This window comes from Melozone crissalis, unplaced genomic scaffold, assembly GCF_028551555.1.
Source record: "Melozone crissalis strain CALT ecotype California unplaced genomic scaffold, PUWL_Pcris_2 ptg000042l_1, whole genome shotgun sequence".
Taxonomy (NCBI): domain Eukaryota; kingdom Metazoa; phylum Chordata; class Aves; order Passeriformes; family Passerellidae; genus Melozone; species Melozone crissalis.
The window spans coordinates 4,495,775-4,511,136 of record NW_026535820.1 but is presented as its reverse complement, the minus strand read 5'-3'; the positions used below and the strand labels follow the sequence as shown (position 1 = coordinate 4,511,136).

General features: G+C 36.9%; 1 protein-coding gene across 1 annotated transcript in view; it reads left to right on the top strand.

The window, feature by feature from the left end:
• The window catches only part of PREX2 (phosphatidylinositol-3,4,5-trisphosphate dependent Rac exchange factor 2), a 166,250-nt gene that overhangs the window by 51,397 nt on the left and 99,491 nt on the right, over positions 1 to 15,362 (top strand). Inside the window, exons 8-9 of the mRNA XM_054285170.1 lie at positions 6,861 to 6,994; positions 8,550 to 8,653. Coding sequence (XP_054141145.1) covers positions 6,861 to 6,994; positions 8,550 to 8,653 — 238 coding nt within the window. The remainder of the gene's footprint in view (positions 1 to 6,860; positions 6,995 to 8,549; positions 8,654 to 15,362) is intronic.

Sequence of the window (15,362 nt, the reverse complement as noted above, 5' to 3'; positions counted from 1 at the left end):
TCAAAGAATATTTTGCTTATTGTTTATTATTGGTTAAGCATTGAACCTGTAAGTTTTTGTCAGCTTGTTGGTAGTCTCTTAATATTGAGTGAGCTAACCTAATTTAAACACATTCAGTGGAATCTGTATGAGATTTGTGGGGTTTTTTAATGATTTGCAAATGCAAGAACTTTAATGCTCCAACCAAGTTTTGTGAAGTAACCATAGATCTGGTTCTGAGTTAGAATTTTAAGTAGTAACCAGAAGAGCCACGATTAAGTAGTTGTAGCATCAAAATCTTCCTTTTTAACTATTCTGAGCACCATAATTAGTTCATATGGAAAGACAGGTGCAGATAAAAGTGTATCTTTAAATTCCCTTGGTTGTTTTTTTGTATTGATGTGTCTGAGCTGACTGCGCTGGAGTAGAAGGCAAACACAAAGTTTCAATGAAAGAAATATAAAGGAAACAGTGTAACCATATTCAAAACTGACTTAAAAAACCAAAAGTACCCCGGCTTTTTAAGAGGCAGATTTTAACCTGGAAGCAATCCTTTGCTTTTTGAATACTTTGCTCAAATATGCTACTTCTCTTCCCGAGAAAGCTGCTTAAGAACTGGAGAAAGAGATTTTATCTCTTTGAGCTTTGTGGGAGGCTTGCAGACTGGGAGATGTAGCAAGAAAAATGTGTTTGTTGCATGTTAGTCTGGTACTGAAAGACCTCAGTCTATATAGTGGGAAATTTCCTTTGTAGGGTGCTTAGGAAAGGAAGGGTTGGGGATGTGCATGGGACACAGATGGGACACTGAAGCAGAGAAAGCCTCAAGACAAACCAGTCTGAACTTTGAGAGAGTTCCCCACAAAGTCTGACAAATAACAATTAGAACACTGACTAGAATAGACAACTTTTAAGTAGATATTTGTAGTAGTAGGTAAAAAAGCAGAAATAAGAAATAGTTTGTGCATGGCTTTATTCCCTCCCTACACCTCCTGATTCTACTGTACCTGCTGTTTCTTGAACTTTGCTGTGCCTAAGAATGTGCTCTGGTTCTGCAGTACTGGATTTAGCTCTCCCCTGTCATCCAGAAGGGTTCGGCAGAAAAAGCCACTGTCTGAAAGGAGATCTGGACAAAGACCCCCCCCTAAATACTACCCATGACACCACATAATTATCTCCTGTATGCTCCATGTGAAATCTCATGATCAGTGGACTTTTGCAAACGTGTGGTTTGTTGTTAATTGAGTAGTGTAGGAAGATTTGGTTCATTCTAAATGTGGATTAAGTGACTAATTTTACTTTAATCAAAATTCTTCATGTTTCTTCAGTGCATTGTGTGATTTGAAATGTTCCACTTCAGGTATTTTTTTCTTTGTGTAGAGGCATTTTCAAGAACTGCTTTTCCATTTCTGGCAAATCATCTCATGCTGGAGCTCACTGCACTGTAATGTTTCGCTACAGGATGGTCACTATGAAATACAACTAAAATTCACTGTGCATCATGAGAAGGAATTTTAGCAAATAGAAAAGTGATATAATTGCTGGTCCATATTCAGGCACGACTTTCTGCACTTATTTGTAACCTTCCATCTGAAATAAAGGAAAATAATTCAAAGCAAATGCTATCGTATTGTTTGTAGGATTTTAAAAAAGAGAGGACTAATAGAAAGTAAAATTCTAAATGTTCAAATGAAGAGGAGCTCTAGTTAACATAACTTAACAGCTCCTCCTCTAGACTAGGTGAAAATGTGTTTATTCTTAAAATTAGCTTGAAGTTGCTATTATCAGCAGTACCTTGTGAAGGTTAGTATAGCTCAACATTTAAATGTTTCTGTGATAACCTCATGATAGAACCAATTGCAAGTTAAATGCTCAATACTTTATGGCAAGGAAATTTGCTAAATAATCCTTATTGTCTATCACCACTTTATTCCTTCTATTATTTTTACCTTTTCAATTAAATTTTCTACTGCACTAAAGTGATTAAAATTCTTCTACTTGCTTCTATTGTCTGAGTCATAGATATTTTTCAAATCCTTCTTAATGAACACACTCAAGTATAAAGTTACAGTGTTATTAACTCAATGCATTATTAGTCATATCAGTTGGTTAAGAACTTACTGTTCTCAAACCTCTATCCCTGAAAAGGGAATACCCTTTCCTGCCTTAAATTTCTTCTGAATTCTAGGTAAAACATCTGGTAGGAAATATGGTTGCTTTTGGAAATGTGTTAATGAGCAAAGGTAACAATAAAGAAGGAATGGTAACAGTATGGGCATAACCATTTGAAAAAGACTTATTTTCCCTGTGCTCAGAATGTATTCTCTACTCTGTAACAAAGTAATTTCCTACCAGCTTTGGTGGTTTCTTTTTTCTTCTTCTTTTTTTTTTTTTTTTGCTTTGTTTTGTTTTGTTTTTTTTTGTTTTATTTTTTCCATCTCCCCTCTTCCTAGATTTCATTTTAGGGTTTCACGTAGGCTTGAAGTCTGAAAGAGTGCCATTGTCTTAAAATAGGATGTTTCCAGTAGGGTTATGTGGTGTTTATTGTATTTTAGCTGATTGGGTTTGATATCATATGGCAACCACAGGGCGCACAATCTGGCAAAATTGCCTTGATCTTAAGATGTGCATCTTTTTCAGACATAGTATAAGGTTAGTCCTTGAAATGGTAAGAATTCCAGAACATGTATATGAGCTAACAGTACTTGAAGGATTCCCAACAACAACTACAAAAAAAAAAAGTTCCTGAATGCAATGTTTGAGAGTGGATTTAATTAAATAAACATCTGGTTTTCTGCAATGCTGAAAATAAAAGAGGCAAACTTGTTGGAGATTTCCTTCCAGAAGGAAATGCTTAGCACATTGCTTGGCCCCAACTAGAAGGAAAGGGAAAAAAATAAAGACTATTTTTAGAATCTGATCAAAGCATGACTTGAATTCCTATACTTAAGTGTCATAAAATGTAGCTTGTGTTTATTATGATAAAAATACGGATTCGTGGAAAAAAAGGAACATCTGTTTCAAGAAAGATGATTTTGAATATGATGACTTTCTCACTTAATTTCCTAAGTGGTTTAATTTATTGGCCTGAATTCAGAACTTGTGTAGGTGGCTGTCTCAGTTGGAGAATGGCTCAGCAGCTCAAGGAGTCGGTCAGTAAAATTTGCCTGGATTTTTCAGTGAGAGAAGAAAAAATTGTTGCATTTGTTGTAAGCTGGAAGCTGAACAACCCAATGTGAGTCATAGGCCACTTAGTGACAGTAGCATGGGGTATTCTGTTCCTTTCCATTCCAAATAGTACTTGTTGATGTGATTCCATATCATCAAGCAATATTTTACCTGAGATACAGTCTCTGTCTTTCCAGTTTTTTTATTTTTTGATATGGTCATGGTAGCCCACATTTCAGACCTCTCACCTGAGCTGTTTCCTTAGTTAGAATCATAGATGACACCTGTGGTTATCAGAAAGGTTTTCAGAAGTCAGTCATACCTAAATAGCCAGCAGGCTCCGAGATTTGATGGGCTTTTAATTTCCATACCAGCTACCCTCAAAGGGCACAGAGTACTTGGTTGGGGTGCTACCCACAGAAGAGGATTGCTGTACAGTCTTTAGTGACCCAGTAGGACAGATGGAGGCAAAATTAGTCTAGATTCACAGTATAAGCCTGCTTTGCAGGTTGTTTTTTCCCCCAACTGAATTATTTATGTGATTTGTTGGAAGATGATTAAAATAGGTTTGTTTCTACAATACATGGCATTTTCAAATTGACAGATTACAAAATCACTGGTTTCACTGAAAATAGCCCATGATTTCTACTCGCAGGTACTTTAAATATACAGAGACATGAATAACATAGTAGTAGTGATTTTACATTTAGGTTGAGCAGCTCTACCATCTCCTCTTACGAGCGCTGAGTTTAAATGTCCATGAAAACTTGGAAATAGCAAATTGCTTTTGAGTTCAAGTTGCTCATATTGGAAATTCCTATGGTAGTTTCAGTGTGAATGCTTAATGAAAACACATTTGTATCAGAAAGCTTTGGTAATACTTGTTTCATAGATGTTGTAGGTAGTGTAGCTCAGTTTTAGCTGTGCAGCAGAAAGTCTGACCTGCTTCTGAGATGGGGGTGACTTCTCGTTTGTTACTGCAGCCTTGACCCTAACCCCATGAGAGGGACAGCTTGGAGCTGGATGAGTGAATTGTCCTACTGGGCTGGATATCAGCTGTAGCTTGGTGCTCCTGGTGAGAACCCCTGGGAGGGCTAAGGTGTAGCTCCATCCTCCATGAAAGCTTGTTATGGTTGTCAGCCCTTTGAATTGCACGGTAGACATGGCAGTGCTTGTGTGTGCTCTCTGCTTCATCCTTCCTCAGGCATGTTTTTAATCTCCAAGGGATGTGGTGGAGAGCCATGCTCACCCCAGATGTAGAAACAGCAGTGTTTCAGATAATATACACTTCCATTTTTCTCCATTTCAGCTCCATACCCACCTAAAGTCTAGAAACAGGCAAGTCCTAAGTATTACATAGGCAGGGGAGTGACAGTGGATTTTTCTGCACTTGCAGTGTTATGGAGGACAACAAGATGTGACTTCTGGTCCTGTTTTCTTATTCCCTTGGACTTCAGGAAATAAAACAGCCCTAACAAAATTCACTGACCTGCAATCACACCAGCATGGGTTTTGATCTTGTCAGAAGGTATCTGAGAAGTGACATTGACACTGTTCAGTCTTTGGATGAACTGATGATGTCTCAGAGGGAAAAAAGTACCTCTAGAACCTTGTTTTTATCACCTAGCAGCGTATTCTACGAAGGGAACAAAACTAGGAGGATAACAAAGGGTAATAATGTGGGACAGATGACCCTCACTGCCACACTGTCACATGAAACTTGAATAATAATGAATGAGGTGATTGTAAATAAGTCAGGTAGCCTGAATTATATATACTTAAAATATGTATTAAATGTGTTATTTTATGACAAGATGACACAGTAGCAGAGCTTGTTAGGACTGTTGGGAAAAGGTTGTGTTTTTCTGTACTGAAAATGAAATTCTTCAATAAGAAAAGACAAAATTTTTTTATAAAATCCTTTCTATGAAAAGAATTCCATCCTTTTTTTAGAAAGCTTAAACTTCTTGTACAATTCTGAAGCCTTAAGCTGATATTTTTTGGCTTCCTTACAAAAAGCTACAATTTTTCTGCCAAGTTGAAGTTTTGTGTAAAAAACAAACCGAGACCCTTTAGAAAGTATCCAACCTTTTAAAATGCAAATTGTTAGTAAGTACTATTCCAGCAAATTTGAAACACAGAATAAGATATTGTTTACTCTTTAATACACAAAAGCAATGAAATGGAATGGAAATAAGTGACCTGTTTTTCTGTAATTATAGTCAACAAGCATTACACACAGCCCTAATTTATGCCTAATTTATATCACTAAGTGTGCTTTTAAAATGTTTCAGTGTTTGATTTTGAATAAAACTGTAAAATTAGCATGCTGTTACTGATGCTGTCTTAGGAAGGGAAATGTGCTGTAGTGGCTATAGGTGACATTCATCTTTGGCTTGTTTGATCACTTGATCCTGGCTGGAAGCTGTAGTGGTTAGTTAGTACAGACCCTGCAGTGGCTTTGCTTGGAGACCTGGATTGTGTTCCAGTGTGATGGTTGTGCAATCTCACTTATCTCTGTAAACAGACTGCATTCTCCTTAGGACAGCCTGAGCTATTGCTCAATATTCACAGCTGCGACATACAAAGGATGGACAGAAGGATGAAGAACTGTGAGAGCAGAATGTGTGTTTGCTTCTTGGCTCTTAATTAAATCCATTTTTCTTTGGACTGCTGTGGTTAGATCAAGAAGAGGAAGTAACTGCAGCTATCACATGCCTAAACCATTCAGAACATGTGTAGATGACAGGAGAGTCCTGGTTTTTTGCAGGTTTTCCAAGCTGGATTTGACTCCCTCAAGTCAGGAAACTCTTCAAACCCTGGGTGTGTGCTTGTTGCAGCCAGCACAATAGAAAATAAAATTAACAATAGGCTTGCATGTCTGGATGGGCATGCACTTGGACAGCAGCTCTGCCCCATAGGAGCATGATTTTTCAGACCAGCAAAATGCACCTCAGAATTCAAGGGAGGCTTCCTTGTGAGATAAATTTCTCTTTACAAGACATAGAAGTACCATGAATTTTTCATATATTGTTTTTGGAAAATATTTTCCTTTGTTAAGGTTGCCTCTCTTTCATTAAATTTTACGAAAATGCCTGACAGCCTTTTCACATGAATGATCTGTCTTGAAGCAAAAATGAGGCATTGGAAGTTTAATCCTAAACATCTAAACCTTACCAAAATTCTGATGTCTTTGGAGTACGTTAGGAGGAAATATACTAGACTGTCCTAGCTGCACATGCCACTCTTAGCTTTGCCCAAGTTTTATATCTTGTTGGGTTTTAATTTTTGCTTCTGTGCTTAGCCTAATCTAGTGTAGAAGTATCTCCCCTTAGTCATGTTCAAGTCCCAGGTTGCTTCAGCTTCCAGTTTCATCTTGGCATAGATTATGTCTTGTAAAGCCCCATTTTCACACATTTCTGAATCAAGTTACTGAGGATAGGAGTTACTGGATAGAGTTGGCCTGATTTTCAGGAGAGATCTTTGCACAAAAGTAATACAATTTGGAAACTTTTTGTGATTAAACTGTGTCTATTCACAAAGCTAGTATTAAGCATCATTACAGACGATTGCATAATTACAATGCAATCAATTACCATGACTTTTCTTTACAGATAATTGCTATACTTGTGAGTTTGTATAAGAAACTTTTCCTTTGTTGATGCAAAGTACTTCAGTTCTTACTAAAAGAATCATCTCTTTCCACTCAATTTTAGGGGTCCAACATCACAGACACGTGTACAGAAATGCTGCGAAGTGGACTACTACTGAAAATTTCAGCAGGAAATATCCAAGAGAGGATATTTTTTCTTTTTGATAATCTTCTGGTCTACTGCAAAAAAAAGCACAGGTAAATGATTATTTTCAAAAATAATGTGTTTTTCTCACAGTAGAGCTAATCGTGACTATGGTGTTCCATAAGAACCACAGCATAAAAGTTAACATTTTTAGAAGAAACTTACCAACCAAAGAGAATTATATAATTCAAGCAGTTTGAAAAAAAATTTTATGGGTGTAGGATCTTAGTAGTGAAGTGTAGGGCAAAAGAATCTGTTTTGTCAGCCTTCCACAGCAGGTTATATGTGATGGCCTCACTCTCTTCTAGGAAGTGTAAACAGTCTGAATTTTTAGTTCAAACAAATTGGTATTGTAGCTTGTGCAATAAAATAAGTCTCTAAATATACAAGAGTTTCATGCCTTATATTTGTAATCAGAGAAAACAACCAGAAAGCTGCTGCTTGCTGCATTCCAAAGAGCAATTCCTTAGTTCAGCAACAAGCTTCTGTAGATAATGTTGTGAGAAATAAGGGTTCTCCTGTGTACAAATATCCCTCTTGATGCTCAAATTTGTCTCTTTAATCCAGGAGTTGTTTTAGAGTAGACACTAAATACATATCCCTGGGTAGATATTCGATAGATTCCTGGATACATGACACATCTTCTTTTAAAATTTTCTGCTATTTGTTGTTGTCCAGCAGTTCCAAATAAGTTGCTGGGTACATAGCATCTTTTAAGTTGCCCTCCACTAAGTTGCATATTTTTGTAGCCATATTCTCATTTATGGTGTAATAGAGTTACTCATAAGACAGTAATAAAGTAATAATTGAGAGGCAGGTAATTTTCTGAAAATTACTACCTCTTTGGAGTGGATGAAGGTCAAAATTCAGGAGATCCTTAATTCTTAGGAACTGACCTTTGTTTGGTATGCAGTATTAAATATTGTAGGCAAAAATGGATGGACAGTAATCCCTAGTTTATCTGAGGTCTGAAAAGATGTCTAGAACTGGGGCTCTCCAAAGGCGTTGGCTTCACTGGGAACAGTTACAGCAATGCAAGGTGCTTTGGAACATATTGCAGTGAAACTGCCACAAACTTCAACACTCCTTAATTACAATTCTCTGTTAACTCTTACATTAGGAAGAAAAGATGTTGCCTTCTTTCTTCCCTACATAAATCCCACTTACAATGCTGACGTATGTAGGTTGAGATTTCTATCCAAAGATGTCCTCATTTGGTTTTTTTCAGTCACATTACCCCCTTGCTGAATTTCTAGACTAACAGGGGCACCACATCAGCTAGGAGGAAAGGCCCTCCTTTTTTTTGTCTTGGATGGCAGACAACAGCATATAGGTACCCAAGTGTTGGAGCAGAGCTTTTACAGAGTGAGACTTCGTGATGAGCTCTCATTCAGGCAGGAGTTTGCAGCTGGCTTTTACCAGCTGTAGCATCTTTGCATTTCCATCAGCAGTGTCCCATTCAGCAGTGGTTTCCACAGTCCAATTGCACAGGTATTAAGGTGTTGTGATCCTTACAGTGGTTTCCAGAGGCTGCATGTACAGGTAGCAGTGCAGAAACATAGAACAAGGGAGTGAATAACAATTCTCTTCTGCTCTTTCTTTTTTCAGGAGATTGAAGAACAGCAAAGCATCTACAGATGGCCACCGTTACCTTTTCCGGGGCAGAATAAACACAGAAGTGATGGAAGTGGAGAACGTAGATGATGGAACAGGTGAGTAAATTTGTGTGGGTAGATGATGGAGCAGGTGAGTAAATTTGTGTGGCTCATTTCCAGAGCTGTCTTTTGAGGTGATGAAATCAAATGAAGCTCCATAATTTCTTTGAGAACAGAGAATGCTCCTTGTATTTAGAAGGAAAGTGGAAGATGCTGCTTTAAAAGCACTATTTATTAATATCAAAATTCTGCTTCTGTGACACATCATTGCTTTCATCCATTATTAGCTGGGCAGCCATAGATGAGTATTTTATGCTTACATGAACAGAGCAATAAAATAAGGTGACATTTATTGCTCAACTGAAATTACATACTTAACCTCACTTTACAGCATTCCTGCACTCTTAAAGAACTTAGGTACATTGTATGTTTATAGCAGCAAGTGGAAAACCTACCTCTACTGGGATGAAACACTATAAATGCTTAAATTGTAACATAAGGAAGGTTTTTAAAAAATGTCTTTAGGGGTATAAGCCATAAGATTACTTGAAATTTTCATGATATGCATCAGTAAACTGAAAACCCAAAGTATTCTTAGACACGTCAATTTTTGTTTTAGAAACTTGAGTTTAACCTTTGTGCTTAACGATATTTACATTTTTGCAATTAAAATATTTTGGGCTTTTTTAATGTAAAGTGGAAAAAAAAAGTGGTATGTGAAACTAGTAGTGGCATAGCAAATATGTAAGTCTGGAGGGAATTTCTGTGAGTTATATATTGCTTTTCCTGATATTTTAAAATAGTGTTAGGTTTGTCCTCTATTACGGATTCTAAGCATTTCTTAATGTAATTTTGTTCTAAAATTGAGCATTAATAACAATTAATTTAGTTCTAAGTAAGCTTTATAGGAATTGAATATTTCTTTAAAATTAAGTTTTTCTTCTGTTTTGAGTTTCTTGTGTTCAAAATAGTTTGCTCACTTGTTTTTTTCCAGATTAGACAGTAGAGCTGACTTGGAGAAAAAATAGACTATTGTTCTTGTTGCAACAAAATAGTTTATTGGAAGACTGTTGTCTCTTTGCTCCATCTCTTATTTTAAACTCTTCCAGCCTTTTTTCATGTGTTGTGTTTTTATTTTATCTTATTTTATAATTTTATTTTTGTCCTTTGGATTTGTGTTTTGATGAGCTTCTGTCTTTTGTCATTCTCATTAAATTTTATAAAGAAATTACAATAATAAATGCTTGGAATTCATGACTGAAGTGTCTAGAGCTGAAATTTTACCAGTGCCAGAATAATTACTGTAGTGCTGCAACATGGGATGTCTGCTACTAATCCCAGGATTGTTTGGCTTTTCTGAGAGCATTATTTTTCATTGTCCAAGAAGAGCAGAGCATTTTGTGCAGTACTGGTGCCTATCCCATTATATTTTATAGTGTATTAATGTCTAAAAGTAGAACTGATAATTCCTTTCTTTTCTGAAGTTTTATCTCACCATTTGTACAATTTGTTAAGTATTCAGAATTCACATCTTGTTCCCCAAAGCTCTTGCAATGCTTCTTGACTTGGTTCCATGGACAATGTTACCACTGAACCATTTAAGCTATTCATGAAAATGGCGAAAATGCTGAACATAAGGTAGAGCACTGTGATGTCACACTTGATTCATTGTCTTTGCTTACCAGACATTTTTTCTAAGAACTCCTTGACATCTGTTTTGGGTTATGTCCTTCACCAGGCCCACTGATTTAGTTAGTGATTTCAAGCTATCTATGGGTACACTGCAGTGAATTTCTTCATGCCTCTTTGAGCTGAATATATTTTATTCAGTATTCTTTGCCCTGCTATTCCCCTTTTCCAGCCTGTATCACTGCCCAACGTTTAGCTTTATTTGTATAAAATCTCAGGTTTTGTTTATGCAAAAAAGAGAGTTGATTATTTCAGTCTTTCCTGTCATGTACTCTTTGACTTCCTTTCATTTATTTTCTTTCATCTTCCTAAATGTGCTTTAGAAATAAAAGACAATTTCCCTGTTTGCATCATGTCACCTTCTAAGACAGCATCTCTTTGCTTCTAAATATTAACATTTCTGTGTCCAGAGGATTATACCCACCATCTTCTTCCTGATGAATATTCCAAGAATTCTGTAACTATTCATCTTTAACTGACTCCTCCCCACATATTGTTATGGATTTAGTGTTGGCTTTAGGAAATGTTTCTTTGATCCTCTATCTGTCCTACCTTTCTTCATTTACTCATTCTAGCTATTCAGTCTTTGATCTTTTTCACACTGTTCATTTTTCTTCCTGCCTGTTTGTTTTCTTCCTCAATGAATCTTCAATTATAACGTGGCTCAGCACAAATAGTCTTCCTCTATGCAGACACCAGTGGTCTAATTTCCTTCAGCCCCAGGAAATTTGGCTACTGTCCCCATTTCTTATAGCCTTGTACCCAGTCCTGGAGGGGTCATGCTTCCTTCCCCCTTACTCTCCTGAGCCACATCAGTACTTTTCACTTTTATATGTATATTATTTCCAGAATCAATACTCCTTTCCACACTTCCGTGACATCATTAATAGTTTGATTAGTCTGATTTCTAACTTCAAAGAGTTGATGGATGTTCAGTCCCTGGAAGCATTTGAAGTCAGATTGAATGGAGCTTGGAGCAACCTGATCCAGCTGAAAATGTCCCTGCTCATTGCATGTTATTTCCTAGGGCTGTTCCAACCCAAACTATGCTATGATTCTTTTTATCTGCATTTTTTTCCTTAGCACCACATTTTCTGCTTTTTCCATCTCAGTATATTCAATATCCTCAAATTTATTCTTTTAATTTCTGCTGTTTCATCCCTCCTTTCTGTGGTTCTCTTTGAAATGTGGAAATTTCTGTGTTAATTCCCTGGCCTGTGACATCTTTCTGCCTTTTTCTTGTCACCCTGGTTTTTTTTATTAAACTCTACCTGCTCTTTTCCTTCCTTGTGAGATTTCTGTGTTCCCTTTCCTCACACAGATATTTTTTCTTTCACTCAAATCTTGATGTCCTTCTTTAACCTTTGTCTGTCCTGCTTTCTTTGCTGTTCTCATTTGTTCCACCCAGATGTCTTGTTTCTCATCCCTTGTAGTCATCCATGTTTGAGCTGTAGCCCAGTACTATTCTGCTGTTTTCTTTTTGTCTCATTGTGTTCCCAAGAGGAATGATATGGCTGTCCTAGTGTCACTCAAAATAGCTTTGTGTGTGCTTTTTTTGGTATTGTATTATTTTATTCTCTTTAATAATCTATTACCTATTGATTTCTGTAATTCCTGATTTAGAGTGGAAGCTCTGGGTGCAGAGTGCTTATATTTTCATATCTGTGCAGGACTCTTTGTCATGCACTCCCGATGGATTTCTTTAAAGACATCAAAGACCATTGAGTCTGGATGGTACTTCCACAGTTCCTTACTGCAGATTTTGGGATCCCCTGCTCACTTTATGTAAGGAACCATGGAGCTCCAGGGAACAGGGCAACTGAGAGTGTTTGCTTCCAGCATTGATAGATGTAGGAATGTAATCTTCGTTGTTTGTGAGCAGAAGCATAGAAATAGCAAAACAGATTCCCAGTGTGGTTTATTATCATGCTAATGAAATGCCTACAGAAATTAACAAAGCTTTTTCTGAAAAGCAATTTTTCTTTGATGAAATTAGGCCTTGGCTGAGCAGTACAGTTGGTGTCAGCTTTCTTTTTTTGTTTCAGCACCATGAAGCACTCTGTTTTTTCTTGATTGCACTGATTAAAGTGGAATGCATTTTACTTATCAGGGCCAACTATTTATGATCTTAAAATAATGTGGCTACACAATCACTTGCAAGTATTAGAAAGGTGGTTTTATAGTAACTTTATTCTTTTTTCTGTACCAGTTTCTAAAATCCACTTTTGAGAGAAAAATACATTTCTAAAGGCATTCATCAGCCATTAAATGAATGATACTTAGTTTATGAAGAAAAGCACTTGAGACTTAGGAACTACCAGATTTATATTTGCTTCTAATATAGTAGTTCTGTCCTCTCTAGTTTTGAGCTGAGGCATGATATAGAAAAAATGCAACATGATAAAAGTAGCTGGAAACTGCATCAAAAAGTACACATAGAGAGTGGCAGTTGATATTGTGCAGAAATTATTTCCTTGGCATTTCTAAGCATTGATGCTCCTGAGAATCTCTAAGAAATGTAAAAGTAGTTCAGTACAGAGACTTGTGTTTGTTTTTTTTAGGGAAGAAGAAAATTCTTTTGTATACGGCTGCAACAAATTGCTTCTTATTCATCACTCAAAGATATGAGTCTTGAATTTTGAACAATATACTGCAGTTCAAATTACAAACTGTAACGTATTACCAAGTCACATTAAAAGATGATGTCATCTTTCATCACCTTTCCTAGGGAAGTTGTAGATTTAATGATTTGTTGATCCTGCTCATTCAGACTGCATGGAGCAAACAGCAGTCTCGTGCTCTTCTTCCTTCTGTAATCATTATGTCAGGTTTTGAAATTCTTTGTTTAGCCTGGCTGCCAGCTGTGATTGCATTGATGTGAGGAGTGTGCAGATGTGCAGAGCAGCTGGGCAGGCAGGACATGCAGACCTCCTGGCTGGCCAGCAGCTCTTGACCAGATTTTGCCCAATAGCCCGGTCAGAGAAGGTAGGAGTTTATATGGGATGACAGTGTAATGCTGAACTGCTCTTGACTAGGGGCATGGGTGTATTGGGGAGAACAAATTGCTCATGGGAGCCTTGGAGAATTGTAGGAATTGTGTGTGTGTAGGAATTGTGAGTGTAAAGAGCAAGGGAGAAAGCAGTTGGAGACAGAGGCTGAAGTCCAAGTGGGCATCACAGCAGGATGGTACTACAGCAAAGCTGGACAACAGCTACGTGTTTTTGTGCCCCTGAGCTCAGTGCCCTCTTGTATGCATTAGGCAGTCATAATCCCTGGCTTGGTGATTGGGCCTTTCCCAGAATTCTGGGAGTTTGTGGTGGAATGAGGTGAGTGTGGCCAAACAGCCAGGATGCTCCTCGCTCTGCAGTTACAAATCCTCAGAGGCCAAGGAAGCTGCATATTTAAAAATTCATCTCTACATTGAGAGATTCAAGTGTCTGGGCACACCATTTTCTTTTCTGAATTAAGCTACTAAGTTGACACCAACTTTTTGTCCAAAGTGGGGCAATCTGAATCCATTTGTAAGTCTGAGCCTTCATTTTTGATTTTTTTTGGCCAATTTTAACTGCTATGGTTCAGTGAACCAGTAATCATTTCTCTACACAACATGTCTTGTGCTGATAACATACCATAGCAAAGACCACAGGGAAATTATGACCCTGTATTTTTATATGTATTCACCTCTAACTTAATAAATAAACAAAGGAACCTTAACTTCCTCCAGTAGCGCTTCTGCCTCTGATCCCCAGTCAGACTGCAATCTGTCAGTCCAGAGTTTATTTCTTGTCCTTGACTTTTGGGTCTGATTTTCTAAGACTGCATGAATAGTATGATGGGTAATTTTCAAGAAACAATGTTTTTAAAGGAACAAAGGACACTATGCGTAGGCTATGCAAATGAAAATATGATAAATGAGTGGCATAAACATGATGTTGAAAAAATAACTTCATTTTTTTCCCCTGTCATAGACTTGCTTGCACTTTTTAACGTGCTTTGAGTACTAGAAAGTTTTGTTGGTTTAGAAATTAGCCATCAGTCTCATGATTTTCTAGTAGTTCCTGACATTTCCCAGCCCAGTACACAAAGCTTGGCTGCTTTCCATCTAATTAAAATGCAAAGTTATTGAAAGGATACTAGCATGTCTGCTGAGATTTATGATAAATCTTAGCAAGCATTTCAGCAAGGGTTTCAGTTTCAGAAAATCTCATCTCATCATAAAAAATAGGGCTGAAAAAGTATTTACTAAATGAAAAGCTGTGTGGTTATTGCACTAGTTCAGGGTTGGCCTTAGGACTTTTTTGCCACTTAATGAAAGTTTGTGGTGAGAAAATATTGACCTTTGATTTTTCTTAGTGTTTTGTATTGTAGTTGCTAGCTCTAGTTTTTTATTCTGTGTTTTATGAAAAAAGATTATTTCTTATCATAAGGCATTTATCCCTCACAGTTTTTTCCCCGGGAAATTCATGTAATCCTAGTGAAGGACAGTTAGGGGATTAATTTTGGAATTTCTGAATGAGATTTATGGACTAGCATGGTAAAATAAATTGCTATAGAGGTAAATATAGAGTAATAAATAGTGAATAATTTGATTTCTATAGCATAGATATTTTTACATATTACATGTCAGGAGTTCTAGTTATCTAAGAGCATCAGCAACCCTTACCTCTCATAATGTGCCCATCAAACATAAGGCTGTTAGGAACATATTTCAGGAATTATGCATTTGGTTTTTAGATCAGAACATCTTTGTTATATTCCAGTTTGTTTAAACTAGTAAGGGTAGATACTTGCTTATTCAGGTAACCAGTAAAGATACTCCAAATGTCTGTGCTTTGATTATTTGTGAAATTGAAATTGTATTTCCATATTTAGTCCTTTTTTACACTTAATAGCAAATCAAGTCAATCAGCATAGCAACTCAGTAATTTAAGGGGGAAAAGAGCAATGCTGCTTGTTTAAGGAATTATTTATTTCAGTTTAACACAAAAGCCCTCCAAAGTACCGTTATCTTTTCTTTTAATGGGACTCTGCCTGTTTTAGTGTTGATTTTATACCTTCTTCCTTATGCTAGGCAAAT